This window comes from Sciurus vulgaris (genome assembly GCF_902686455.1).
Source record: "Sciurus vulgaris genome assembly, chromosome: 4".
NCBI classification, from domain to species: Eukaryota; Metazoa; Chordata; class Mammalia; order Rodentia; family Sciuridae; genus Sciurus; species Sciurus vulgaris.
Window position 1 is genome coordinate 1398953 of NC_136464.1, and position 25986 is coordinate 1424938.

Below are 25986 nucleotides of genomic sequence, written 5' to 3' on the forward strand. Positions count from 1 at the left end.
AGTGACCTGCAGTCGCCTGGAGGTGCCAACTGAGGCAGAGCCTTCCAGCCCCTCGGGTGGTAGCCAGGGATGCCAGGACTCAGTCCTGGCCACTGGGGTCTGCTTGCTGCTGTGCCTTGGGGTGGACGGTGGAGGATGGGGAGATGGCTGACTGGGTCCTTTGAGATCCATGGGCAGTACTGGAAACACTGGTCATCACCTGGCATGCCCTCCAGGCTTCACGTCCCTCCGCAGACAGAGGAGTCCAGGGTCAGGGCCAGAGCAGACATCTGCTCCCCTGTTTCCAACAGGTGAACTTCTGTCCCAGGAGCTGGAGACGTCTCCAGGAGCCACAAAAAACAGTGGCCGGCACCAACCAGGGACTGAGGGTTAGCAGAGAGCAGCCTTTTCTGTTCAAGGTCCCATGTTCCTTACGAGAGCACCTGGGGACATAGGGGCACCCCTGGCCCCGTGGTGACTGAGAGCCAGCTCTGGTCCTGCCTGTGTCTGGAGCAGCCTGTGGCAGACAGGAGGCTTTGGGCTGAGTGCTCCCGAGGAGGGCCCCTGGCAACGTGCCCCGGGAAGCCCCTGGCGTGGTCCGCTCCTTCTGCAGAGGCCACACAAGCTCTGGGGAAGTTGGACTGGGAATTCTCTTCAAGTGGGAGTTCGCGGGGCCAGTGACACACGTAAGACTTAATTGGCTTCCACGTGGAGTGTAGCATGGGCAAGCTAAAACTCCAGACAGCCCCACTGCTAGGGCGGAACGACTTGTGGACCAAGGAGCTGGTCTGTGGGCAGCTGTGGGTCCAGGGCCTCCCCTGGTGACAATGAGGCAGGCTGAGGCAGCGAAGGTCCCCTCTGCGTGCAGGGCCAGGGCAGTCCTGTGACTGGGCAGTTCCCTTGCCTTGGCTTCTCTGGCTCTAAGGTGCTGGACCTCTGGGCATCAGGACTGGGGTGTCGGAGCAGCACCTCCGGTCTGCAGGAGGCCTTCTGGCTGCGGGGGCAGCTGATGACAGCAGAGTGACTCACTGCCCGTAGCAGGTCTGTTTTTACCCTCCCAGGGGCTGTCTTCTCTGCCTCCCTGTCGGTGGGCATGTCTGTTGTAAAGAAAGCCCTGGCTACGGAAGCCCAGTGGTTTGTCTGGAAGGTGCTGCTTCCAAGCCTGTGGAGGGCACACACTGAGGGCCAGAGCCACGCAGGGTCTGTGGGAATCGGGAAGGAAGTCTGGCCAGACACATGAAGGGAAGGGGGTGATTTTATTAACAGGAAATGTTCAACACTACCTACTCCTTCTGCTTCGGATTTTGGGGTTGCCAACAGTGGCCCTTGCTCTGGCTTTCCCTCTCCCTGTCTCTAATGGGGCTGCAACACTGTCTTCGGGAGTGACCACGCCCTCTGCTGCCCCTCCAGCTCCCCTCCACCCCCCACAGCAGGACCAGGGCACGCGGCCCTGTGTACCAGCCAGATGTGCTGGGGGCTTCTGATCCAGAACACGCCTGTTCGCGGCACAGTCCTGGCAACCTGTGGTCCTGAGAGGCAGGAGTAATCTGTGTGAGGCCCGCTGGAGCAGGCCATGCAGCACGGCCCACTTGAGGAGAGAGCTCCTGGCCTTTCCTCTGCCAGTGTCTGCTTTGCCCCTAGCCCAGCCTTGAGGGTGAACGAGACTGAGAGCAAAGTTAAGTGCTTGTGGAGAGGGTCCATCTGGGCACCCGTCTTGGGCAGCAGTGACGAGATCTGTCAGTCGTTACTGGGCTCACCTCCTGAGCTGAGCCCAGCTGGTGGCCCTCGGACAAGGCCTGGTGAGGCTCGCGATGGCTCGCACAGCGCCTCCTGACAGCACCTGCAGAAGGAGGATACGTTCTCATGGCAACGACCCTGCTTCCCATGACCAGCTCTGCAAAGTGGAAACCTTTGAAGAATGAATTTTAAAGCCCTTAATTTTGAAATATTTATGTGCACTGGGAATATTTATGTCCCCTCAGCCTGCTACGCACAGAGGAGGGGACATGGGGCTGGAGCTCCCAGCTCTGCCTTCATCAGCCACAGGGTAGGCAGGGGCTTCCCCACAGCTCCTTGGCTCCGGGAGGAACTCGTCCGTGCTGCCCAGGCCGGCCGGGAGTCCAAGTGGCTTTCCTGCCACACAGGTTCTGCTCTGAGAGCCCCTGGTCACAGGCCCATCAGCTTCAGAAGGATCTCTGCATCGACTTTATGAAAAACGGGAACCCCATCTGGATGCTTGCTGCCTGTCCCTACTCCTCAGCCGGTCTCCCTACCTCAGGGCGTGTGCTTGGGGGCATCTCCTGCGTGTCCCAAATGGCGCAGGGACCGAGAAGTCACCTCAGACCCAGGCTCTTCTCGGCACAGTGGGGTTGAGTCCCCTGGCTGCTGTCTGAGGGAGGATGCGGGTGGTCCCCGCCAGGGCCGGGAGGGGAAGCTGTTGCTAATGGGCGGGTTTGGGCAGAGTAAGGAACTCGCGCTTCGATTCTCTTACAGCAAGGATCTTCACATGGCTGCAGGGCCGGGGCTGACCCGAGGGTGGGCGACAGTCTAGCTCGGGCCTTTGGCCTGCTGGGGTCTTCTTCCTGGGGTGACACTGACCCCGACACTGGGGGAGGCCCTGGAGCGCTCTCCAGTTTGTGAGTTTGGAATGCACATGTCCCCTGAGGTCTGCTCCCTCGCTGGCTGCGGGAGGCGATGGCCTGAGGCCGCCCGGCACTGCTCCTCCTCTGGTGCAGTGCCAGACCTGTCCAAGTCCCTCACCCCACAGCAAGAGCTGGCGGGGGCGGGGGCAGACATCCCTTTGACTGATGAGGAGACCGAGGCTGCAGGCTTGTGGGCGGCAGGGGCCTGCCAGCTGCCTGCCCTGAGTGTGCCTGTCCGCCTTACCCTCCCGCATCTCCTCCCCTCCCTTCCACCCCTCTCTCCCAACACAGCCCCCACTCTGACCGCACAGCCCGCGCTCCACTTCCTGAGGGCCCTGCCCTCGTGTGCAGCCTCCTCCCCGTCCGGGCCCAGGAGCGCCCTTGGCCGTCAGGCCTCTACGAGACGCGGCTGCCACGGGAAGCCTCGCCTGCAGCCTGTGCATTTGCAGTGCCCTGTGGCGCCTCCTGCTGTGGGCCTGCCACACCCGGTGCGTCTTCCCTTCAGTTTAGTTCTCACTGAGTTTGGTGAGCACGCTGACCGCGCTGGCCACGCTGACCACGTGCACTCTGCCCTACAGTGCTCTGTGCTCGGCAGAGGGTGGGCAGGTCCTGAAAGCCCCTGGGCATCATCCCCGTCCCACTCCTCTGGGTCCTGGGGACCCGCCTGCTGCACTCACTGCCGCTCAGGGCATTGCCCCTCGTGGCCCTGCGTGGAGGGCCGCATCCCAGGACCCTGGCGGCCTGTCCTTCCTCTAGGTGGGGCACACTTGGGATTCAGAGTTGGGGGACTGCCCTAAATGCCACCAGAGTGGCTTTCTGAGAGCCGCACAGATGCAGGCTGTCTGCACGGGGCATCAGACCGCATCAGTGTTGCTCTCGGCAAAGCCCTTCGATGAGACGACTGTTTGGACAAATTCCTGCTGGTGGAGTTCCTTGTTTGCTGCCTCCGTGAGGGTGGATCTAAAGTTCCCTTCTCCTTTAGAAGCCAGCCAGGCTGAGTACCTTGTCTGGGAGCTGGGCAGGGCAGGTGGTTAGGGGAGGTCCTGACCTGCTGCCGAGAACTTGAGACCTTCCTGGGCTGCTAATAGCAGACTCGGGAGGGACCTGGGCAGATCTCGGATTTGTTGCTCCCTGGCCTGGGCTGAGTTGGAGGGCAGGGGGTGTAAGCTGTGGTGCGTGCTTGATGTCATGGTCAGGTGCTTTCACCCCAGCCAGGTGGTCAGGACCAGGTAGGAACCTGTTTGTCCGGGTGGGTCAGCAGGTCTGTGGGTCCTCCATATAGTCCCCAGCACCCTGAGGACTGAGGCAGGGCCTGGGCTGGTGGTTCCTCTGAGCAGAGATGCTATGGAGGCAGCCGTCTAGCAGGGTCTTTGGTGGTGATTGCAATGTGTGCCCTGCCCAGGGACTCCACTCTGCTTGCCTCGAGGTGTCCACCAGCCACATCTGGGATTCCTGTCTCACCTAGGACTTCTCTGTGGCCATCTGGGGGCCACTGTTTGGGACTCCCTGTCCATGTGGCTGCCCCTCCTGGTAAGGCTTAGGAAGTGGGCAGCATAACGCTCAAAGCCACAGGTCTCAGTGGCCTGGGCTGCCGGTAGAGACCACACCTCCCCTGCCCTCACCGGAAGCTGAGGGCTGGCGGGAGGCCACAGGCTAGCATCCAAGCTAGCAGCATGCACTCTCTTGCTTGCTGGCTCAGCTGGCTCTGTGCCCATGACCCCGCCAGATCTCCTTCCCCGAGAGCTCTCCTTGCCAAAACCCTGGTGGTGACGTGGCCGGGGTGTCTGAGCGTGAAGTCTGACAGGGACTCCCTTATGCCTTGGACCTGCTGCACCGTGTATTTCACCTTCTCTCCAGCAGAGACCCCAATTGTAAACAAGTGCTGCTTCTCTGAACGTGGTGTTTGTCTTGGCCAGGTTCCCAGGGGTGGATGCTTGGAGCTCTGCCTTGTGCTGGCTGCAGGGCGCTGCAGAGGGGGCATTGCAGTGGGCTACCCTTGGGCAGGAGGATGCCTACCTTGCCTTCTGTAAGCTGCAGTGGGTGCTTGGTGACACGGTCAGGTGCTCCCGCCCAGCCAGGTGGCCAGGAGCTTGTGCATCATGGTGGGTCAACCCATCATCCCCCTCCCATGTGGTGCTGGATGGAATTGCAGGCACCCACAGGCTGGTGGCTGGAACTGTGGCCCAGTGACTCCAAGTGTCCCTGGGGGTGCATGAGTGTCCTGCTGCAGCCTCAGCTTTGCTGGAAGGCGGAGGCTTCTGTCTAACCAGACTCACAAGCGTCGTGTGCCTCTCTAGGAGCCCGGGAGCAGCTGGGCAGCAGCAGCCGGCCTGGTGTGCACTGAGTGGGCAGAAGGTCCCTGGCCCAGAGCTTCCCAATGGAGCCCCTCACCCCAGGCTGCACCACTGCCTGCTCAGCCCTGGGCCCCTCATGGACACCCCTGTGGTCCTCCTTTGTAGTGCAGACCCAAAAGCCAGTTCTGCACACCCCACTCCACATCTGGACGCTGAGGAGCACGTCCCGAGGAGCCCCACAGGTGCTTGAGTGTGATGCTGTCTGGCACCACTTCGTGCAGTCAGTGCTGGCACAGGTGGCCAAGGACCAGAATAAACAGACCTCAGCAATGGCCAGCAGTCGCAGTGCCCACCAAGCGTCCTCACAGCCCCTGCAGGGGGATGTCCTCTGAGGGCGGCTCTTCCTGCCTGCCAGCTTCACACGGAGGCGAGGTGGTTGGGGCTTGAGGAGGACGACGCGCTTGGGACTCCCTGCCGGCCAGCATTCACAGGGACCCCTCACCGCCAGGTGCCCCCTCTTGCTTTGTTCTTCCCCCAGTTGTGTCCCCGTTAGCTCAGGCTGAGAGCACCTGCCTTCCCTTCGTACCTGGCAGATTGAGGGAATTATGCCAGGCAGCAGCGGTGTTCTCCCCCGATGGGGTCTGCGGGCTGGGTGGCCCTGGGTGCCTCTGGCTGCGGACACCTCCTCCTCGGTGGCCCAGTCTCTGGTGTGCTCAGGATCCCCAGGGGAGGAGGCCGTGATGCAGCTGGTGGTTGAGGTGCCATGGGGAGCACAGGCCACGGAGGTGGGTGGCTTGGGTCAGGCCTGGGCTGCACTCTCAGGGACTGTGCCAGCTCAGCCCACAGCCTCGGTTCCCTCTGTGAATGTGGTCCCCTTCCCTGAGGGCCTCCCGACCTGGTCACCTCCCCAGATGCCTTCCTTGCCCGCCCGAAGCAGCTTCTCCATCCACCCACTGTCACCCAGGCCTGCACTGGGTTCATCAGAGCCTGCGCGGGTGAGGGCCAAGGCCAAGTGCAGGCCCTCCGTGGGCACACGGCCCTGGGGGTGCTCACCTGGTGCCGGGATCAGCTGGCGGGTCGTCGCCAAGGCTGCCCGAGCCCAGTGCTGAGCTGCATTGCGTTGCGGGGCAAAGGGTTCTGGGAAATCTCAGGAGCCCACTTGCCCGGGGTTACACGCACGACGGCGTGTCCCTCACCAGGGCCATGGTGACTACAGGCTCTCTGCAGGAGTGACCGGGCCGTGCAAAGCCTCTGTTCCTGTGCCTCTCTGTTACTGATCGTGGGCCGTCACAGCCCCTCAGGCCTGTCCAGTGATCCCAGCAGGGCAGACCCCTCCCCACCCCTCTGGACAGGAGAGTTGGGGATGGCACACTTCCACTGAATGGGCAGGGTTCCCTGACTCCTAGGCTTGCCTGTCCATGGGCCCTCAGGAGCGACAGGTGGCCTTCTGTCGGGGTTGCCGATGGCAGGACTGTAGTGATCCACTGGTCCAGTGCTCTGGGGGGTGCATTTCCTCTTGGTCACCTGTGTGCAGTTGTGGGCCAGGTGCCTGTGCCCACCCATGATGGTCCTGAGAAGAGGGGCTGCTGGGCCTGGGCCCTCCTCTGCCTCCGTGCTTCCAGCTTGCACAAGAGCCGGAGTTCCGCCCGAGCCCCAGTGAACCCCCTGCGGGGTGGAGCAGGTGGGCCTCTGGCGGGCTGTGGGTGCTGAGGGGGGCAGCTGCTGGGGGCTCGTGCCCGGCATGGGCCTTTCTCACCTGCAGTCCTCTGTTTCATTCCGCAGTGAACTTTGACCACTTCCAGATCCTGCGTGCCATCGGGAAGGGCAGCTTCGGCAAGGTAAGGCGGGGCCTGCAGTGGCCAGGGCTGTGCAGTGGCTGGACCTTGAGCTGGGCAACTGACCACCCTTCTGCTTGCTTCCTCTTCTCTCCTGGAGAAACTAGCCCCACTGGGCAGTGTCGGGAGGGCGTGGGTACCTGGGGTGTCAGCATGGGAGGCCCAGCGAAACAGGGTCTGTCATCACGTGACAGGGCTGAGGCTGTTGCCCGCACCAGGGGCACTGAGGCCAGCGCTGGACTGACAAGCTTCCTTCAGGGAGGCAGTGGCTTGGGCCTGAGGAGCGAGCATTTAGAAGGGCTGCGTGGGGCTGCCGCTGCCCGGTGTCCAGGAGCCCCTGTGGCACTCGAAGGCTGCAGTGGACCACACTGGAGCCCGGAGGCCGGCTGCGCCTGCCCGCTTCTTCAGGACATGCAGATGACTGGACCAGGGGCGCGTGGCCCAAGTGCCTCTGTGTTGGAGGCCCCACGGAGCCCCCACAGAGCCCAGCAGCTCCTCACTGTCCTCCACTCCCTCCTGGCCAGCTCAGCTGCCTGGTTGCCGCCTGGTGGCATCTAGAGATTGGGGTAATCATGACTCCAAGAGGCCCAGGATGCTCTGAAAGTCTTGGCCAGCCGCTGCGCTGTGCATGCTGCTGACGCTGAACAGCGCTTCCTGTGCTGCCGGGCCTGGCAGACGGCGGCCCCTCCCGCCTGACAGCTGCCTGGACGCCGTGTCTGTTTAAGCTCCGTAAGCCCTTTTAAATAAAGGGATTGCTGTCTACCAGAGCCGACTGCGCAGGGTGTTTAAATCTGATTAATTGCCTCCATTTTGTGATATCAGGAGTGATTGCTTGTGCTGGGTGACAGGGTAACTCTCAGTTGGGCAGATGAGCCCCTTTGAAACACATCAAGGAGGGACATTGAGAGGGTCTCTGGTGTCAGGAGGTGTCAGTGGCCTCTGTGGTTCTGGCCTTCGTAAAGGTGGGACTTTGGGGTGAGGACCCTGAGGTCCTGGGACACCTCTATACTCCTCTTCTCCCCGTGGGGCATAAGCTCTGTCCCCAGGGCCACAGAGGGTATGGGGAAGCACCAGGTCAGGCAGGTGGGGACACGCCTCAGCCCTGGCAGCAGAGGACAGTGGCTCTGACCAGGTTCAGGAGGACTGACTGAGACAGGAGACCAGGCACCAGTCATTCAGAAATAGTTCAGAAACTGAGGGGTGCTGAGCTGCCTGCAGAGGGTCCAGCAGGCCCTGGGGTGCATCTGCGTATACGGCTGTGCCTCAGCGGGCCTGTTTCCCCCTGGGGGCGTGCACAGGCCTCCCTGCTCCCAGCACCTCCACCTGCAACTGCTCTGTGTGGGTGGGCGTCAGCCTGCAGCACCCACTGAGGCTGGGCCCCTTCAGGCTGGTGGCAGAGTCAGGTGTGCATCCCAGGAGACGGTCTGCTCCCAGCCAGCGTCCCTTTCACCTCACCATAGCTCCCGGAGAGGGAGTATCTAAATTTGTAGCATCTGGTCCTTGGCTTCTGTTTTTCCATTTCTAAAATACGGTGGTGGTCATGGTGCCATTTCCCTCAGCCGCCTTCAGGAGCCTCCCACGCTTCCAGCAGGAGCACTCTCGAGCAGCAGGCTCTGAGCCTCCTGGAGCAGAGCTGACGCTCCGGCCCCTGCCCGCCCCGCGGCCAGCCGTCCACCTTCTCCCTGTGATTTTGTCCACTCTGTTCAGCTGCTACAACCAAACCACAGCCTGGGGGCTGGAGCAGCAGGTCTCAGAGTGCCAGGGGCTGCAGGGCCAGCTCGGATGCAGACTCAGGGTCTGACAGGGCCGGTTTCCCAGGGTGGACAGCGGGTCCCCGCTGTGCATCACGCAGTGGAAGGAGGCAGCGAGTTCTCGGGGCTCCTGTGATCCCCGTGAGGGCACAGATCCACTCGCCAGGCTCCCCCTCCCGGCCTCGGCCGCCTCCCAGGGATGAGGATGACAGAGGCAGGGAGGCCCTCATTCTCACTGCCCTGAAGTGGATCGTGTGATCGCTGTCTTCCATGCTCACTGTATTTCAAGTAGCGAGATGTCCTCGGGTCCATCCGAGTCGCGTGCGTCAGAATCCCCTCCTTGAAGGCAGAGGTGTCCTGTGGTTTGCAGCAACCACCTCCTGACGGATGGACACCTGCCGCCCCCACGTCCTCACTGCTGGAACAGTGCTGCTGTAAACGGGGGCGCACAGGACTTCCTGGAGGCCCTGAGAGCCGCTCCTTCCCCGGTGAGTGGCTGGATCAGGGCGGCTCTGTGTGTGCCTCCAGGAGCCGCAGGCCTGCAGCTGTCTCATCCCAGCAGCAGGGTTCCAGGGCCCGTGTCCCAGGTCCTCAGCACTTCCGGGAGCCTTCCTGGAGGGCTGAGGTGTGTCCTGTGGTTTTGAGTTGCCTTTTTCCTAAGTCTGGGGTGAAGCCCCCTTGACGAGGTTCTCACCTCTGAGGAGGAACCATCCAGGTGACAGGACCCCAGCCTCTGTGAGGAGGGGACCCGGCCCCTCACCTCCTGCTGGGGCGTTGGAGGCTGCTCTCTTCCAAGGTTTCCTGCCCAGAAAGGAAGGCACTGTTATTGCTGGGAGCAGAGTTTGGCGGGCTGTCTGCTGTCAGGGCACAGCTGGGCATGCAGTCGGTGCTCAGACGTGTGCCTCGAGTCTGGGAAGCAGAGGGTGGAGATGAGAACCAGAAGGGCCAGCTGTTCCGAGTCCAGCCAGGCTGACCTCGGCACTGACCTGCCCTGGAGCTGCCCTCTGAGTGCTGGTTTTTCAAGTTTGTCCCTCGTGGAGGAAGACCTGCGCGCCTGGGGGTCACCTGCACAGGGCAGCAGGCCCTGGTGGTCCAAGTGTCGGGACCTCGGCTTTCCTTGCCAAGTCAGAGTTCTGAGAAGGGTCTCAGAGGAACTCCGGATGCTCCATGGGACGGTGTCATTCCCAGGTGGCCTCACTCTCCTGCAGGCTCTTGCCGCTCCCTGATGTGATGGGTGTCCCTGAAGAAGTGGGGCGTGGTCAGACCACCCATCACCTGCAACCTGGAGCATCAGGTCATGGAGCCGGTGTTCTGTGCTCCAGGGAGAGAGCGTTAGTGGTCAGCCACTGCTGTGGCTTGGGAATGAGCTGGGGGACGGTGTAAGGCCTTGTCCTTGGGCCCTCGGGAACACCAGGAGGCGCCAGGAGGCACAAGACTGCTGCTCGGACATTTCCACCCTGCTTAGGCCCACGTGTGAGAGCCCGCAGGGCCCCCAGCTCCACCCCCGACGGAGCTTGCCCTCCCCAGCACTGCCCGGTTGTGTTTGCTGTGAACCCAGGGGATGGAATTCCAGCCCAAGCCACAGGTGCTGGGCCTCACTGTCCCAGGGACAGTCCATGGATGGCCAGAGTGAGTGGGGTCTGAGCACCAACACTGCCTCAGTGGAAGACAGGGAGGGCCGCTCGGGCAGCAGAGGACGCAGGGATGGTGAGAGGGCCTTAGAGACACGGGGGGTGTCTTGCATGTGGCTGACCCTGGGGAGGGTCTGCCTAGGCCCCGTGTGGAGAGCATCCGTCTCCCGGGGAGGATTTGCGGCAGTGAGTTTGTTGGGGGAGAAATCCTTTCTGGTGCTTTCTGGAGTTCACGTGCCTCCAGCTCCAGGTACTTGGTACCCAAAGTGGCAGTGTACCCACGCCTGGCCTGACCCCTAATGTGCCCCAGGACTGCCTCCCCTCATGCCAGGCAGCCCTCCTCACCACTCTCCCCACCTCAGGAGGGTCTGAGGAGCTGCCCCCTCTGCCGGCGGTCCCCTCAGTGCACGGGACCCTCCTCTGGAAAGCCCCACCATCCTGGGGAGGCCCCCATCAGCTTCACACGGCCTGTTTCCAGAGATGGAGGAAACGCCCAGATCATGGGGCCTTTCCCACCCACAAGCTCCAGCTTCCCAGCCGGGTCTGGCCAGCTGCTTCGGTCCTTCCTGGGCAGTCGCTGTCCACAGAGCTTGCCCCGTTCAGGGATGCTATCCTCTCCACACCGTGTGGCTCTGGGGGCTGAGTGTCCTAGTGAGCTGCTCCTCCCTCCCGGCTTCCTCTCAGTCTTCCAGAAGTGCTGCTGTTGGCCCAGGCCCGTCCTTCCAGCTGGACTCTGGAATAAACTTCAAGGTGAGGGGCAAGCCAATGAGGTCTGCATTGGGATTGCCCTGTAGGGTCCATGGAGCGTTGGGTCGACATCCTAAGGTCTAGGGACCTGGCTGCTTTTATACAGCAGGCCTGCATGCTTTCCTGTGTCCACTGTGTCCTGCGGTTGTGGCCACTGCTGTGTTATGTATTGAGTCTCGCTCTTGAGAATGAGGGGTCTCTTTTGTCCAGCTTTTTAAAAAATATTTTTAAAATTTTTTTTAGTTGCAAATGGACACAGTTTATTTATTGATTGATCGATTGTGGTGCTGAGGATGGAATCCAGTGCCTCACACGTGCCAGGCAGGCACCTTCCACGGAGCAGGCCCAGCCTGCTTTTGCCCAGCTCTGGGAGGCTGCTGGACTTGTGCGTCTGCCTGTCAGTCCTGCCCTCCCCTAGCCCTCCTGGGTCCCACGTTCACCTGCTCCCTGCCTTGTCCTCATGCCTGAGGCCAGTGGGGTGGGACCCTGGACATAGCACTTGCACCCAGCCTGGGGCACAGGTAGGCTGCTGTTGGCTGCTTTGCCAGTTTGTGGGCACTTGCTGGGCATAGCAAGCCCTTCTCCAGGTGTGACTTGGGGTATTTGGGGCTTTTGAGGCAGGAGACCCTTTTGTGTGACGTGACAACTGTGCTCCATGCTGGGAGCGAGTGTGTCCTCAGTGCTGCCTGCAGGCTGGGCCAGGCCCTGCAGCTCCTCCTGGAAGAGAGCGTGGAGGCTCCTGGTGGGCACATCCACTGGTAGGCACATCTGGGGGTTGGCCCCTGACCTGGATGGACTTTTTCACGACTGACTTGGGGCAGTGGGCACGAGTAGGTGTTTTGGCAGAAATGTCTCGCACCCAGCACCCTGGATCCTGTGCTGGTCTGAGCTCTCCTCTGAGTGACCTCCTCCCTCCCCTCTCTGGCACCTTCATGGGCTCCCTCCCGCTGCTGCCTGTGTACCTGCAGCCCGTAGCATCCCTCCTCCCTGTGGTTGCTGCAGAGGCTGACCTGAGCCCACACAGGTGCTGCCAGGTGGGCCTGCCTCTTTCTGCCTCTCCCCTAGCCCAGGTTCTCAGGAGTAGATGGGACCCTTCTCCAGCCATGGGGCCTGGGGACCCTCTCCTGTGCAGCCATCAGTCTGAGGCCCCTCTTCTGGGCAGCCGGCCCCGCCCAATGGACACAGAGCTGGCAGGATGGCAGAATGGCTTTCGAGGGGAGAGAGAACGCACAGACCAGCCCTGGGAGAAAGGGCTAGGCACAGGGCAGAGTTTCTGTGCTAGGAACGAAGGCCTGAGGAACCCCTGTGCCTGCTGTGACCCCAGGTCCTCGGATGGAACAGGAGAGAGGCGCGTCGAGCCAGAGAGCCTCGAGCTGGAGGCGCCTCTCCCACCTTGGCAGGCCAGCCTTGCCTGGTAGGTGACAGCATTGTGATCGCCATGCTAGCCGGCTCTTGGTCACTGTGACAGGCACCTGAGGAACACTGCTTAGAGGAGCAAAGGCTCATTTGGGCTCATGGTTTCAGTCCAAGGGCAGCTGGTTCCATTGCTTTGGGCCTGAGGCGGGCAGAACGCCATGGGGCAGGAGCTCGGGGGAAAGCGTCTCAGCTCACGGCAGCTGGGAAGTAGAGAAAGTATGGGGCCGGGGACAGAGGAGACCCTTCCAGTGGCCTGCTTCCTCCAGCCGGGTCCTACAGGTAGGTCCACCTCCTACAGTTTCTCCCACCTTCCAGTGATCCCCTCGATCCATCCGTCAGTGCTTAATCCACTGAAGAGGTCAGAGCCCCATGACCCAGTCACTTCCCAAGAGCCCACCTCCAGACGTTGCTGTATTGGGGTCCAAGCACATGAGTCTTCGGGGGACATTCCGTACCCACACCACAGCACCGTGGTAACCACGGTGACTGGTCTTGATCACCCCATCAGGAGTGCTGCGGGGACAGCTCTGCTGGGCCAGTGGCTCTCAGGGTCCAGAGCAGATGGTTCTTGGGGATTCTGTGCTGTAGGAAGAGGTGAGCTGTGGCTGCAGAGAGCTCAGTGTCTGAGTTCTGGGGTGTGGCCTGGCGTTGGCTCAGAGTTGTGGGACTCGGGCCGCCGGGACTGTGGAGCCAGCTCCGCTTGCAGCCCACACTCGGCCCTGCTCTGCCTGGGCTCATGCCCTCAGGATGCAGAATGAGCAGCTCTGTCTGGAGGCAGCCTGGACTGATCCAGTGTGGCAAGTGGCTGTGTCCTTCATGTTCACCCAAGGAACTCTGAGACCAACAGGTGAAGGCCAGGTGTGCTGTGGCCCACAGAGGTGGGCAGTGTGTCCTTTGCCATCACTGTGCAGCCTCTCTTGGGATGTTCCCACCCAGATCCCAGACTCTGGGTTTGGAAACCCACTCGGTGTGCAGGGATGTTAGGACCACAGCTCTGCAGCCCCATCTTGCCACGGTGCAGATAGCATCTGTGAGCTTGGGAGGCTTTGCTACCAGCAAGCCAGAGGTAGCCACCAGCCTTGGGTGACATTCAACAGCATCTGCGAAAGTCCTGCAGCCGCCAGCTCCGGCCTCTCCTGGGCCCTCCTGCCTCGTGCCCTCTCACAGCCATCCCACTGAGCCCACCCACCCACTTGGGCAGACTGCTCACCAGCAGATGTCCTGAGGTGACTCCCTTTGGCAGATCTCAGAGCAGCAGCGTTTGTTGGCAGACTAGTTGGGATCTAAGACAGTTTGATATTGACTCTTGCTTGGGTTTCGCTGGTCGTGCTGCTTGTAGTGATTGTGTGTGTGTGTTGTGTGTGTGTGTGAGCGTGCATGTGTGTGTGTGCATGCGCACGCGTGGCCACATGCTGGTGCTGGCTGAGGCATAACCTCTCCCCTGTGGGACCTTGGAAGCAGGTGGGCCTGCTCTGGAACCAGCGAGGGGCTACAGAGATGCAGAGTGGGTACGTGCCCAAGGCCTGAGTCCTGCCCAGGCTGTGGGGGAGGCCCTCAGCCCAACTCGGCCCCTTAGGTCCAGCTTGGTGCTGGGTTTTAACTCTGGAAAGTGAAACAAGATCTTTCCTGCTTAGGACCCCAATGGGAGGTATGTGGCCTTGGGGTGCACAGTCTGTCTCGTGAGACCCCAGCTGTCCCTTCCCCTGGGCCCCAGAGCCACAGACCTTGTGGGAGCCACCTGGGCCTCATCCCTCCCCACCAGAGCCTGCCTTGTGCCCTGTCTGAGGCTGCTGGCCCCCTGCTGGCCTTGTCCACACTGCTGCCCTCTTAAGGGGGTTCCCACAGCAGCCTTTCTCCAGGAAGGTCAGGGCTGATGTTTGCAGTGGCCAGAGGTCAGAGGGGCCAGTCAGAACCAAGAGGAGCCATGAGGAAAGTCAAAGGTCAGCAGGAGAGGTCAGACCATAGTGGAAGGGGCTGGACCTGGGTGTGAGCCTGTCTCCCTGCCCAGACCTGGGATCCTGTTCTGCCGGCAGCTCTGCTGAGCCTGTTTGCTAACCAGCAGCCTCAGGCACACCCCTCCCCACCAGGCTTGCTGCAGAATTGCCTTTGCCAATACTGCAGGGTGAGGGCGCCAGCAGGCTCTCCACGGAGCATCAGCTAAACAGGGCAGGGTGCTTGCCACATGCCCCTAACTGGGCCAAAGCCTGGTATGAGTGCGCTGGGCCACCTCCCGAGGTCCCCTGGGCTTCATGTGCTGTAAATAGCCATTTCCCTCTGGCGGTCTCTGGAGGAGGGCTATGTGTCCACCTATTCTCTTCTTTGGACAGGTGTGTGTATGTGATGGCGTCTGCCTGCCCTGAAGCCTTGCAGAAGCCGAGGCAGTGGGGGGCCACCCTGGTCTTAGTGGCATGGGAATGCCTAGCCAAGTTGGTCCAGCTGATCACCAGGGGCAGTGAGGCCTCAAAAGGCAGCTTTACTGGTCACCCGTTGTTCATGAGTCTGGAAGTAGTTGTGGGTCACAGCTGGCTCTGAGTGGGTCTGCAAAGGCCCATCTCTGCTGGGGGTTTCCAGCTGCCCCTTTGGTCCCCCCTCCTTGCAGGAACCTGGTGACAGTTAACAGGTGCTAGGGCTGCATGAGCCTTGGTCAACCCCTGCCAGGGCAGCCAGCCCTCTGCTCATCCAAAGTCTGACGATCCAGGCCTCCCAACAGCCCAGAGCCCAGCATCAGAGCTGACCAGTACTCACCTGCTGACCTGTCCACTGTGGGCAGCAGCCATGCCGCTGGTGAGATCCAGGTCATTCTGTTCCCAGAGTCCACCTGCTTTTGCTCTCACATCACTGGGAGTCCCCGGGTGTGTCCCTTTCCTTCTGTCCCTGCTGCTGCTGAGAGCTGGCTGTGGATCTGGGCAGGCTTCCCTGGGTCAGGCGTGACTTTGAACTTTGAGCCAGGCTTTCTGGAAGCTGAATTCTTGTCAGGGACCTTGTGTCTGCTTGTGTCCTGGTGCTGCTGCTGCTGAGTGCTAGCCTGGTCATCCCTTGGCTGCACCCCCGGGCTGGCAGGCCTGCCTTCCTGCAGGGAGAGCCCAGTCCCTCTGTCCAGTTTCCAGAGGCAGCTGGCATGCTGGGCAGGTGGCTGTGCCCAAACCCAGACCTCTTGGCTCTGTTCACGCTTCCTCCTGCCTCTGACCCCTGCCTCTACCCTGGCTTGACCAGCAACTTGTGTGGCTCGGGTTCCCCTGGGTGGTCCAGGGCGCTCTCCTCTCAAGATCCTCGTCACATCCATAGCCCCTTTGCCGGGGAAGGTGACACAGCTCCAGAACGGACGTGGGCACCTTGGGGACTGTCACTGGGCCTCTGCCTTCTGCAGCCTTTCTGCTGGTGCCTGGGAGTGGCTGTGTGGGTGGGGGGTCTGCACATGAGAAGTTGCCAGGCCCTGGGTGGCACACCCACCCTCCACGCGGTGCCCGCCAGCCACGCTGCCAGGCACGTGGATCTGTGCCAGCCCGACAGGCACTTTGTCTTATTGGCTGTGCTTTGCCTTCTCCTCGATGGGCCGGGCTCCTTCCAGGAGCTGCAGACCCCTGCCTGCCTTTCACGCTGCCCGAGGCGGTGTCCGGGTGGGCGTGCTCGCCCTGCTCCGACCTCAGGGGAAGCCTCTCAAGTCGCCCGCCATAGCATGTTTACAAGTTGTGCTAGCTGGTCCTTTCCAGACTGTCCTGGCTCTTGGGTCTCAGGTCGTTATCCTGCTTCCATTCAGAGATGTCCTGTGTTCCTCTGTCACTTCTGGCCTTCATTTGCCATGTTAAAATTTACACATTTGGGACATGTTTTGGCCTGCAGTGTCAGAAATGGTCAAATTTCATCCTGTTTTCATAGAACTATTCAAGTCACCCCAGCACCGCTTATTAAAAAGTCCATTTTTCCCGTAAACTTGAGATACCGCCTTGAGGATACATCCAGTGTCCTTCTGTGGCTGGGGCTGTTTCTGCCGTCCATCTGCTCCGTCGCCTACCTGCCTGTGCACTAGAGCCACACTCTCCCTGGGGACACTTCCTGTGACACACTCACTATGCCACAGGGCCAGCAGCCACCCTGGTCCTCTTTAAGGTTTTAAAAACTGTCAGTGCCTGGTTATCTCTGCAGATGAGTCGAGTGACGAGCGTGTCCTCTCTGTGGGGTGCTGGATTTCGTTTTCTCTGGGACCTTGTCGACTCACACAGGTGTGGTCCTGGCCGTGCACCTGGCTGCTTTACATTTGCTCCTTGCTTCTCTGCCGTAGGAGACCATGGGAGTTTTCTTCATGTGGGTTTTGCCAACATATTTTGCTTTTTTAAAAGGCTTTTCACTTGGGTTAAATATTTGAACTAGTTTTGTATTTGCAGAGTCCACCGATATTTTGTATCATTTGTAACCAGTTTTGCTGATTTTCCTTAAAATTCTGGTAGTTTTTCCAGAGATTATTTTGATTCAGTCCGTTTCAGATATAAAGCCAAGTCACCTGCAGGCAGAGGCAGCTCATTGCTCATCTAGTTGGCCTTGGACCTGCTGGTCACTGGCTGGATTGGAGCCAGGGGATGCACTGCACTCTGACCCCCAGTTTCTACACCTACAAGCCGGGGTAGGAGGACCTGCCCCAGGTGCTCTGGGGACTGGGATGAGAGTGTGGACTGCCACCTGCACTTGGCACACGGGTATCTGGCCCCAGGGCCCGGAGTTCCCCCCAGGCTCCCCTCTGCCTCCCAGAGTGGATCTTCCTGCTGGCTCATCAGTCCTTGGCTTGGCGGGCTCTGCTGGGATTCCCAGCAGTTATTAGAACAAACGACCCCAATATGTGAAGCTCCAGGTGTGAAAGAGCCCTCAGCATGAGGAGCTGCCTCCAGCTGGCCACCCAGGCTGCTCCAGGGGTCCCTCTGTGGGTCTTCCAGTGTCCGCACCTTCAAGACAGGTTGCTGCCACTTTCCACAGCTCAGCCGCTGCACCCAGCATGGGGAAACTGGCCCTTCCTGTCCTCCAGCTCCTCTCCCCTCCCCTGTGGCATTGGGGTGCCCCCACTCCTGGGAGGGTGGTTGGGGGTGGTGAGGGATGCCCATACAGGTGCAGAACAGCGGGGCTGGCCCAGGTGCCGAGGCACCTCTTCCACCAGGTGTGCTCGGGAGCTCAGCAGGGAGGGTCCCCAGGACTGGTGAGCCTGAGGGACTCAGGCGGCTGGGCAGCCTCTTGGAAGGGGCAGAGGAGAGTGGAGACTAGTGGCTGCTGGACGCCGCCGGCACCGCAGCCCTGCGCAAGGTGCCGGGCTCAGCATGGGGCCTTGCTCCCCCACAGGCCTTGCCTCCGCACAACCCAGGCACCTCTCCAGACCCGTCCAGCCTCGCTTCTGTGGTGCCTGACAATGGCCACAGAGCCCTGGGGAGCGACTGGCCCTCCCTGGTCCCCTGTGGCTCTTTGGCAGAGCCTGGGTCTTTTGAGCTCCCCCAGGTGGATTAGGAGCAGTTTCATTGTAATTCAGAGGATTTAAGTACCTGTTGTCAGGCATTTGCTTTCTGGGGAACAAAAATCACTTGGAAAGAAAAAGAGCTCTGGGTGAATCACTTAAATCTGCAAAATACGTAAACAGCATTGAATTAAAGTGGCAATTAGCTGCCATCAGTCAGCAGCCCACTCTGGGCGTAGGGCGGCATATCACAGGGGCACCCCGCAGCCCGGGATCTGCAGGCTCACTCCTCAAAGGTCTGGCTCTGCTTCCTCTTCGTCTGGGCTTGCGTGGGTCACTGGAAGAAGCAGCCTGAAAGCACAGACCAGTTTCCAACAAGGAAACGTCAGTCTTCCCTGCCCTGAGCGGCCCAGGATTTTGAAGCAGTGCTTCGCTGGGCCCGTGGTACCTGGGGTTCTTCTGAACAGGGATGGCACAGACCCCCACTCTAAGCTCCTTGGAGCTTCCCAGTGGGGCTGGGGCAGAGCCCACGTTGGAGGCAGACCAGCAGGCTCTTCAGCTGGACGTTTGCCTCTTCTCGGTCCTGCGCCAGAGGACACTTGGACGGAATTGCCCCATGTCCGTGTAAGGGGAACCCCATGAAGCCTGAGACCCTCAACTTACATCTTCAGAGAGCTTTGTCCCACACAGGCCACATGCTGAGCCATGGAAAGCATTCCTCTTTAGGATCCTGGAGACCTTGCCCCATGTGCGGCTAGGTGTGCAGAGACCCCAGAAAGGATCAGGTCACTTGGGCAGGCAGCTTTTGAGTGGAGGGCACAAAAGGGACAGGGTAGCCTGGGGTTGGCCCTGCTGGGAAGGCCTTGAGCTACTGGCCCCACAGGTGGACCCCGTTGGGGAGGCTTGCCACCCACCCCGCCTTCCTGACCCCTGCACTGAGCCCTGCCAGCTCCAGCTGGGCAGCAGGGCCTACATCCCTGCCCTACCCAGCCTGCTGCCGCATGGCCCTGCGTGAATGACCCTCTGCAGACCAGAGCCAATCCAGGCCACCACCATCCCTGTGTGTGTGCGGTGGACTGTCGGGCTGGAGGGGCATCGCCGTGCCCTGCGCTGGAGCACAGTTCTTCCGGTCCTGGGCCCTGATAAGTAGAGCTCACTCCCTACTGGGAGTAATTGGACTTCTCTGCCTCCCACGTTGAGGTGTGTGTTGGGGGACAGGCGGGCTGCTCTGCTGCCGGCCTGTGCTGTGACAGATGAGCCTGTAATTCAGCTCCCAGCGAGCAGAGCCAAGTGCCAGCTGGAGAAGGGCCTGGAGCTGAGACCAGGTGGGCTGGTGGCCTGCTGCGGCTGATGCTTATTTTCATTCTGAGATTTTCGACTGGCTTTCAAAATAATAATTTAAAAAATAATTGTAGGTAGTTCAGGAAAAGGTCCCTCACAGCACCGAGGGGCCTCACTGGCACATGGTACATGCTTCCTCCTGGCTTCCATGCATGGCCTGAGGCCTGCAGCTGGCTCTGTTCTTGGCCCCTGCATCCTCTGGGACCTGCGTCTGCACACTTGATGGCTGGCAACCACCACCAGGTTGGGGCAGGGTGATGGAGAGGCCTGGCTAAGAGTCCTCGGTGCAGACTGGCCATGTCTCCAGCACCCACACTCTACAGCCCAGGTCCATACAGGCCATTCCAGGCCCTGGGAACAGAGGGAGGGTCCTTATGCTTGCCCTGCAGGACCGTGTCATAGGGAGGGGTCTCCAGGGACAGCCTGGATGCGTCCATCCCTATGCTGCAGTCTTAATAAGAGAACCCTGCAAAATGTTCTTTTTTCCAGTTAAGAAAATGTGTCTCAAGCAATTCAAGAGGCTGATCCTTTCCCTGAGCCGTAGAGTGAACAGACCCTGGGAATGTCCTCATTTCCCTTTCCTCCATCCTCACCCCCACAGGCACATACACCCTTCCTCAGGCCTCTGGGGAGGGGAGGGAATGGACATAGGGTCTGTGGGAGGTACCAGGTCTCACCAAGGTGCCCAGGATACCCAGAGGACCACTGTTGCAGTGCAGGCTCCAGAGCTGGCCGGGAGCTGCCCTGGCAGAGGCTGTTGCCATGGGAGATGGAGCTGGCCTTCCTGGAAGTCCACACTGCAGCCTGTGCACTGGGGCTATGAGCAGGGACCCAGACCTGAGCAAGCAGGCAGCAGTGGGCATACGTTCTGGTGCTGGAGCCTGGAGCTCCCTGGCAGCCTGCGCCCTTTCTTTGGATGTAAATTTAACAGGCCTGGCTGCATCCTGTCCCAGGCCCAGCAGCGTCAAGCAGAGAGGGTGCAGGTCCTGCTGGCTGAGGGTGGCCGCTGCTCAGGGCAATGAGAAGGGCGGGAGGGGGGTTGCTGCCTGTGGTAGAGTCTCAACCAATGAAATGCAGAAGTAGCCTCTGGAAACAGGCCACCAGGCCATTGGTGACGGGCAAGCTTCGCGTCCCAGACTGAAGACACAGTGTCTGCCTCGTGCAGCCGCCACCACGAGCCACACTGCCGGTTTTGCTCACAGGGGCCGCACCAGGGCTTGGAATGCCGTGACCTCCTGGAGGGCCCCGCCTGGAGGCTCCAGAGGTAGCAGTAGGAGCCCCGTGGGGGCAGTGAGCGGTAAGGACCCCTGCCCGCCTCAGCCAGGGAGGTGCAGCCCGCTCCTCATCAGAGCTGTGACTTGGCCCCCCCAGGGTGCCACCAGGTGAGGCAGGCCTGAATGGCACCACACCTGTGCTCTCCTTCCCCACACCTGCCCCAGTCCTGTGCCCAGTCGCGGTGTGCTGCCGTGGACTAAGATGCCGTTGGCCCTTCCAGCAGCTGTTGGAGCAGCTGGGATTGCTGACGCTGCCCAGGTTCAGCAGGCGGAGGCACAGGCCGCAGCCCTGGTGCCTGCAGGCCAGGGGCTCAGGGTCGCTGCCAATTGGGAAGAGGGCATCCCTGAGTGACAGGACTGAGCGGGGACAGGGTAGTCAGCCTCGAGGGTGCTCAGGCCAGAGCTCTTAGCTGAGGCGGGCAGCCAGCCACATAGGGGTCCTGATCAGAGGGACAGAACGTGACTTGACAGGTGGTGACCCAGTGACCTTCTTAGCCTCCCCAGGCCCAGCCCCGGCTCTGGGTAATGGTCAGCACTCCCCAGAGGTCTCTCCCAGGCTTGGCATATGATGGTGGCCCAGCAGGCGGGTGAGGCCGTCCGACCCCTGTGCACACTGGCCATGCAGGGCACATCCAGGACGGGCTCTCAACTTGGCCACAAGAACACTGCTTTCCTTCTGGAAGGGGTGGGCACCTTCCCCTGGGAATTTTAGGCAACACGATGGCCAGTGATCTGTTGGCACCTGCTCTTTTTTAAAGTGCTTTTAATTCAGAATAGATGATGTGCGAGTTCCATGCCCGCCTGGCTGTCCTTGTGCCCAGTGGTGCCTGGCTCTAGGGGTACTGCCCTGGATGGACTCCTGGCCTACTTGGGCTGAGGTTCTCTGGGGCCAGCTGAGCAGTTGGACCTTCTGGGACTCTGCAGCACTGTGGAGGGCAGGTGCTGGTCCTGGAGCTTCGTGTCAGTGAGACAGAGGCGTGAGGTGCTGTTGGCTGTTTTTCTTTCTTTCTGCAAACTGCTTCTGCTTGGCCCCGAGGACCGAGCCTCTGCCTCCTAGGCATTTCACTTGGAGAGGCCCAGAAAGCACTGAGCAGAACAATGGTAGCATGGAACAGGAGCAGAAGAGAGCAAGGCTGTGTGCAAGCCGACGGGGCCATGTTGGACCCTCAACCGGCGGGCCACGAGGGCGCTCATCCCCCTGCACCGTGGTTGGCACGTCCTCTGGAAGCTCAGGGCATTCTCTCTTAGGATGTCGGGATCCTAGAGTCAGGCAGCCGAGGCTGCATGGCACAAGCCCAGTGGCTGCAGGTGTGGCTGCCCGACCTCCCGGAGTGGAAGTGCTTGCCTGGCTGACTCCAGGGCCCTCTGCGAGTCGGCACCTCTGCCCTGCAGCCTGCACTGGTGCTGGGCCGGGCAGGGTGGTGTGGAGCCCCGCGTGACGAGGAGCACACCCGTGTGCCATTTCCACATTAGGACGTGGCCTCGGTTCTCAGGTGTGTGGCCTCACGTGTGGGCACCTGGAGCCAAGGTCTGCAGTGTCAGCCCATTCTAACATCCAGGACGACAGTTTGCAGGGGGCAGTCCCCCCTGGGCAGGGTCCTCACACAGGCCACAGCTGTTTGGAGAATGGCCAGCCCCCTTTGCCCTGTAGCTGGATGGTGCTTGATCTGCTGCTTGTTAGAATCCAGGGGCGTGGGGCCTGGCGTCAGGGCCTCCCAGGGCACCCAGCCAGGGAGAGCCACTGCGGGAGCCTTGTGGGGAAGAGGTGTCCTGCAGCTCTCCCCGTCCTGTTCTCTCCCTCTTTCTTTGGCCCTACTTGCCCTTTGGGGCCCTGCCTGCAGTTTCCCTCCTGGACCCTCAAATGTTGGCCAGGGTGGGAGGGGAGAACCCAGTTGCCCTTGACATAGGCTCAGAAATCCCGAGAAAGCACGTGCACGCATGAGGACCTGGCTTTGCGCCTGCAGAGTTGCACGTCAGGCAGTTCACAGGACTGCCTGGTGCCTCTGTTCTCCTCTTGTCCTTTGTGTCACTCCTCATTTCTAGGGGACTCATCAGTTTGGGAGGTCGTGGGAAAAACATGGGACAGAAAAATGCAAGCTAAACCTGGCTGCCCAAGGCCCTCGTGGCAGATTCTGGGTTTGCCTCCCTCTGCCAAGGGTTGGCCAACCAGGGAGCTCTGTGGCTGTTCTGGGGACAACTTTTGCCCCCCTTTTTTAAGTGAAAGGAAAGGTACAGGAAGTATCATTGCCCTAAAGTCTGTGGCCTTATGGGCAGGAGATCTGCTAAGGGCCACCTCCCTGGATTCTTTTATGAGCGTTTCTGCCCACTCTGTCCATCCTGAGCCTGATTGCCCATTATTGTCCAGAGCAGTCCTGACAGCTTGAGAAGTGAATTTTCCATAGCATAGATGGACATTGTGGTCACCAGCTGACGTGGCACAGGTGGGTGCTGTGGTCACTGACATGCACACTTGTGGCTGGTCCCTCCTGGTACCCAGAGTGCTGGGTGCTCTTGGGCTGGGTCCTCTGCTGCAGAAGGTGCTCTTCACAGCCTTGTCCTGCTGTGGCTGGTCCTGGCCCTTGCAGAGTCGTGCTGCAGGTTGGGGGCACTGCAGAGCTTCTGCTCAGGCATCCTGCAGAAATGACCTTGGACCCCAGGTGTGCGTCCTGCAGGGCTCCCATGCCTGGAAGGGTCTGGGTGTTGTCCCTGAGGCCACCACCCTGTACTTCAACTCCGATTTCCCTTTGGAGCGCCTGGCCTTGATTCTGACAGATGTTCCCTGGCCACAGGGGACCCTGACTTCTCACTTCTCTGCCCCAGTCTTCTCTGCCAAGCAGCCAATTAGCAGTGCATTAGCGATGTCAGCATGCTGGCTGACATGGCAGCTCAGTGCCTGGGGAGCATTGCATTATAAGGCTGCACGGGGCCCAGTCAACACAGGGCTTCTGCGTGGTGGACTGATGGTCTTAGGGTTGGTGAGGGCTTCCTGGGGGCTCGGTGCTGAGGGGGTTCTCTCGTCTTCCCCAGCAGCCCTGTGCTGATCTGGACCTCATGAAGGGAAACGGGCTCAGGAGGGTGGGGCCACCTGCCCAGATCGTGGCTGGGGAGGGACTCACTGCAGCGCCCCCTCTATGGGCCAGCCCACTGCGAAGCTTGGGCTCAGACCTGGGTACTCTCTGCTGTCTGCAGAGGTGACTGTTCCTAGCCTTGTCCCACCATGGCTGGAGATCCTGGTCCTTTCAGAGTGGCACCAGAGACGGGGCTCGGAGCTCCCGCCCCAGGTATGGTGCTGAGCTGTGCTTTGCCCGCCAGGTGTGCATTGTGCAGAAGCGGGACACGGAGAAGATGTATGCCATGAAGTACATGAACAAGCAGCAGTGCATCGAGCGTGATGAGGTCCGCAACGTCTTCCGGGAGCTGGAGATCCTGCAGGAGATCGAGCACGTTTTCCTGGTGAACCTCTGGTGAGCTCGCCCAGGCCTGCCAGGGACGCCTGTGCAGGGCCTTGCCCCGAGCGGGATGCCGTCCATGTCCTCTCCTCTAGGCTGCCCTCCCTCCTGCTCCCTGACCCTGGTGCCTTGGGATGCTCCACCTGCAGGCCCTCCTTGCCCTCCCAGTGTGCCCTCCTTGTCTTCCTGTGCCCAGGGCCAGTGCAAGGCCAGGGTCCTCAGCATACTGGGGCTTGCTGGAAGCCCAGAGCCTATAGCAGTGGAGATGTGCTTCCCATGGGGCAGTTTGCTCTGAAGCCAGGGGGAGAATTTAGGTGCTGACCTTGTGTTCCTTGCAAAAATCAGTGTCAAAACCAGTCCCAGGAAGCGTAGACACCTACAGGCTGTGGGGAATTTCACCCTTCCCCTCTCCCCAGTGCAGGGGTCCTCTCTGACTCCCTTCACGGTGGGTTCTGCTGTGACGTGCTTCCGTATGGGCCTGGTACCCAAACAGTCCGTGAGCACATGAGGGAGCCCTGTCAAGCAGCCCCTGGAGGGTTTAGGAGCCCCCTCCCTGCAGGTGGCTTACAGGGAGAGGCAGCGCATCCCGTGCTAGGGATAAGGGAGACAGGCGTGTTCTGCTTGAGGGGGACCTGGGGTGGCAGGCAGTGTGCAGAGCTCAGATCTGCCCCCACCTGAGTGCTTACCTGGGGTCCCCACAGTAGGGTGAGGGACTTCAAAGTGGGCAGCAGCCACTGCCCAGGGACTGCATGACGTGGCTCAGGAGTCTTCTCAGAGGCTGTGCTCCACAGTGACGGGGGGGTGCTCGGACAGGGCTGGCGAGAGCCTGGCCTTCCCAGGTAGCTGGGGGAGATGGGAGTACTGACCACAGCACTCGGGCCCCGGGCTGCCCAGGCCTAGAGGATGGAGCATGAGGAGCTCTTTGCCCCCTCCTGTGTGGCAACTTCAGCCCCTGCTGTGTGTGGCCACTGTCCTCACTCACTGAAGCCACCAGGGTGCTTGCACCCATCTAGTTTCCAAGCAGGAGATGGGCTGGTGGGTAAGATGGCATCTTCATGGTCTATGGTCTGCCTTGTTTTCAGCAGCCCAGGGCATCTGTCCTGAAGGTAGGGGTACACAAGCACCAAGTGCCATTGAGCCTGCCCCTTCCACCTATGGCCAGGGAGGACAGGCCTGGGCAGACCCCCACACTTATGTGGGGTGGTTGCTCCCCAGGGGTCAGCAGGGAGGAGGAGACTGGCTTGCAATCCAGCAGAAGCACAACCTTGGTGGACCTCTTGAGAAGAAACAGGACCTCAAATCTCCCTCCCCTGGGGCCTTGGGGCCCTCCAGCTCTGAGAGACATTGTTTCCTCATGGTCAGGAGCACAGCTGCTGGGTTGGCTCCCCCTCCCCCGGCCAAGGACGACATACCTAACCTCCCTGCTGTCAGTCTCCTTGCCGTGCAAAGTGGGTGGAGTGGTCCTGTGCTGCCGTCTGCAGCGTCTGTGGGCGAAGCTGAGCTGCAGTTGTCCTGTGCCTTGCACGCTCCTTCCCTCCGGCTGCAGCACTCCCAGCCCCACTGCCAGCCACCAGGGGATGCTGCCCACTATCCCAGGGCCACATAGGGCAGGAGCACCATAACCTGGCCTCCAGGTGGGGCCACAGCTCTTGTTTATGGCTCTCCAGGACCATGGGCCCTTTCTGAAGCCTGATGTTCTGATCTCTGGCCTGTGGCTCTCTCCCTGAGCTCTCTTCCCTAAGCCCCAACCTGTACCACCTTCTCAAGCCCACCCTACACTGACAGGGTGCAGGACCGGGTGGCTTGTGGAGGGTAGTGGAGGGACATGGCTCGAAAAATGAGTTCCTCATGACTTTCTTTTTGAAAAAAAATCCAGTCCTTTAAATATTAGTTACATCTGAGAGATCTCAAAAGAAATTAAAAAGAAGGTTTGTAAAGTGTTGCTTTGCTATCACCTCCACCACCACCATCATCACCATCACCATCATCACCATCATCACCACCATCATCATCACCATCATCACCATCATCATCACCATCACCACCATCACCACCATCACCATCACCACCATCATCATCACCACCATCACCACCATCACCATCACCATCATCACCATCATCACCATCACCATCATCACCATCACCATCATCACCACCATCACCACCATCACCATCACCATCATCACCATCATCACC

The 25986-nt window shown here is 60.5% G+C and overlaps 1 protein-coding gene across 2 annotated transcripts in view; it reads left to right on the forward strand.

The window, feature by feature from the left end:
- The window catches only part of STK32C (serine/threonine kinase 32C), a 76044-nt gene that overhangs the window by 35190 nt on the left and 14868 nt on the right, over positions 1 to 25986 (forward strand). For both annotated transcript variants that reach the window (XM_079137438.1, XM_079137437.1), the window contains exons 2-3: positions 6698 to 6753; positions 23654 to 23805. In XM_079137438.1, coding sequence (XP_078993564.1) covers positions 6698 to 6753; positions 23654 to 23805 — 208 coding nt within the window. The remainder of the gene's footprint in view (positions 1 to 6697; positions 6754 to 23653; positions 23806 to 25986) is intronic.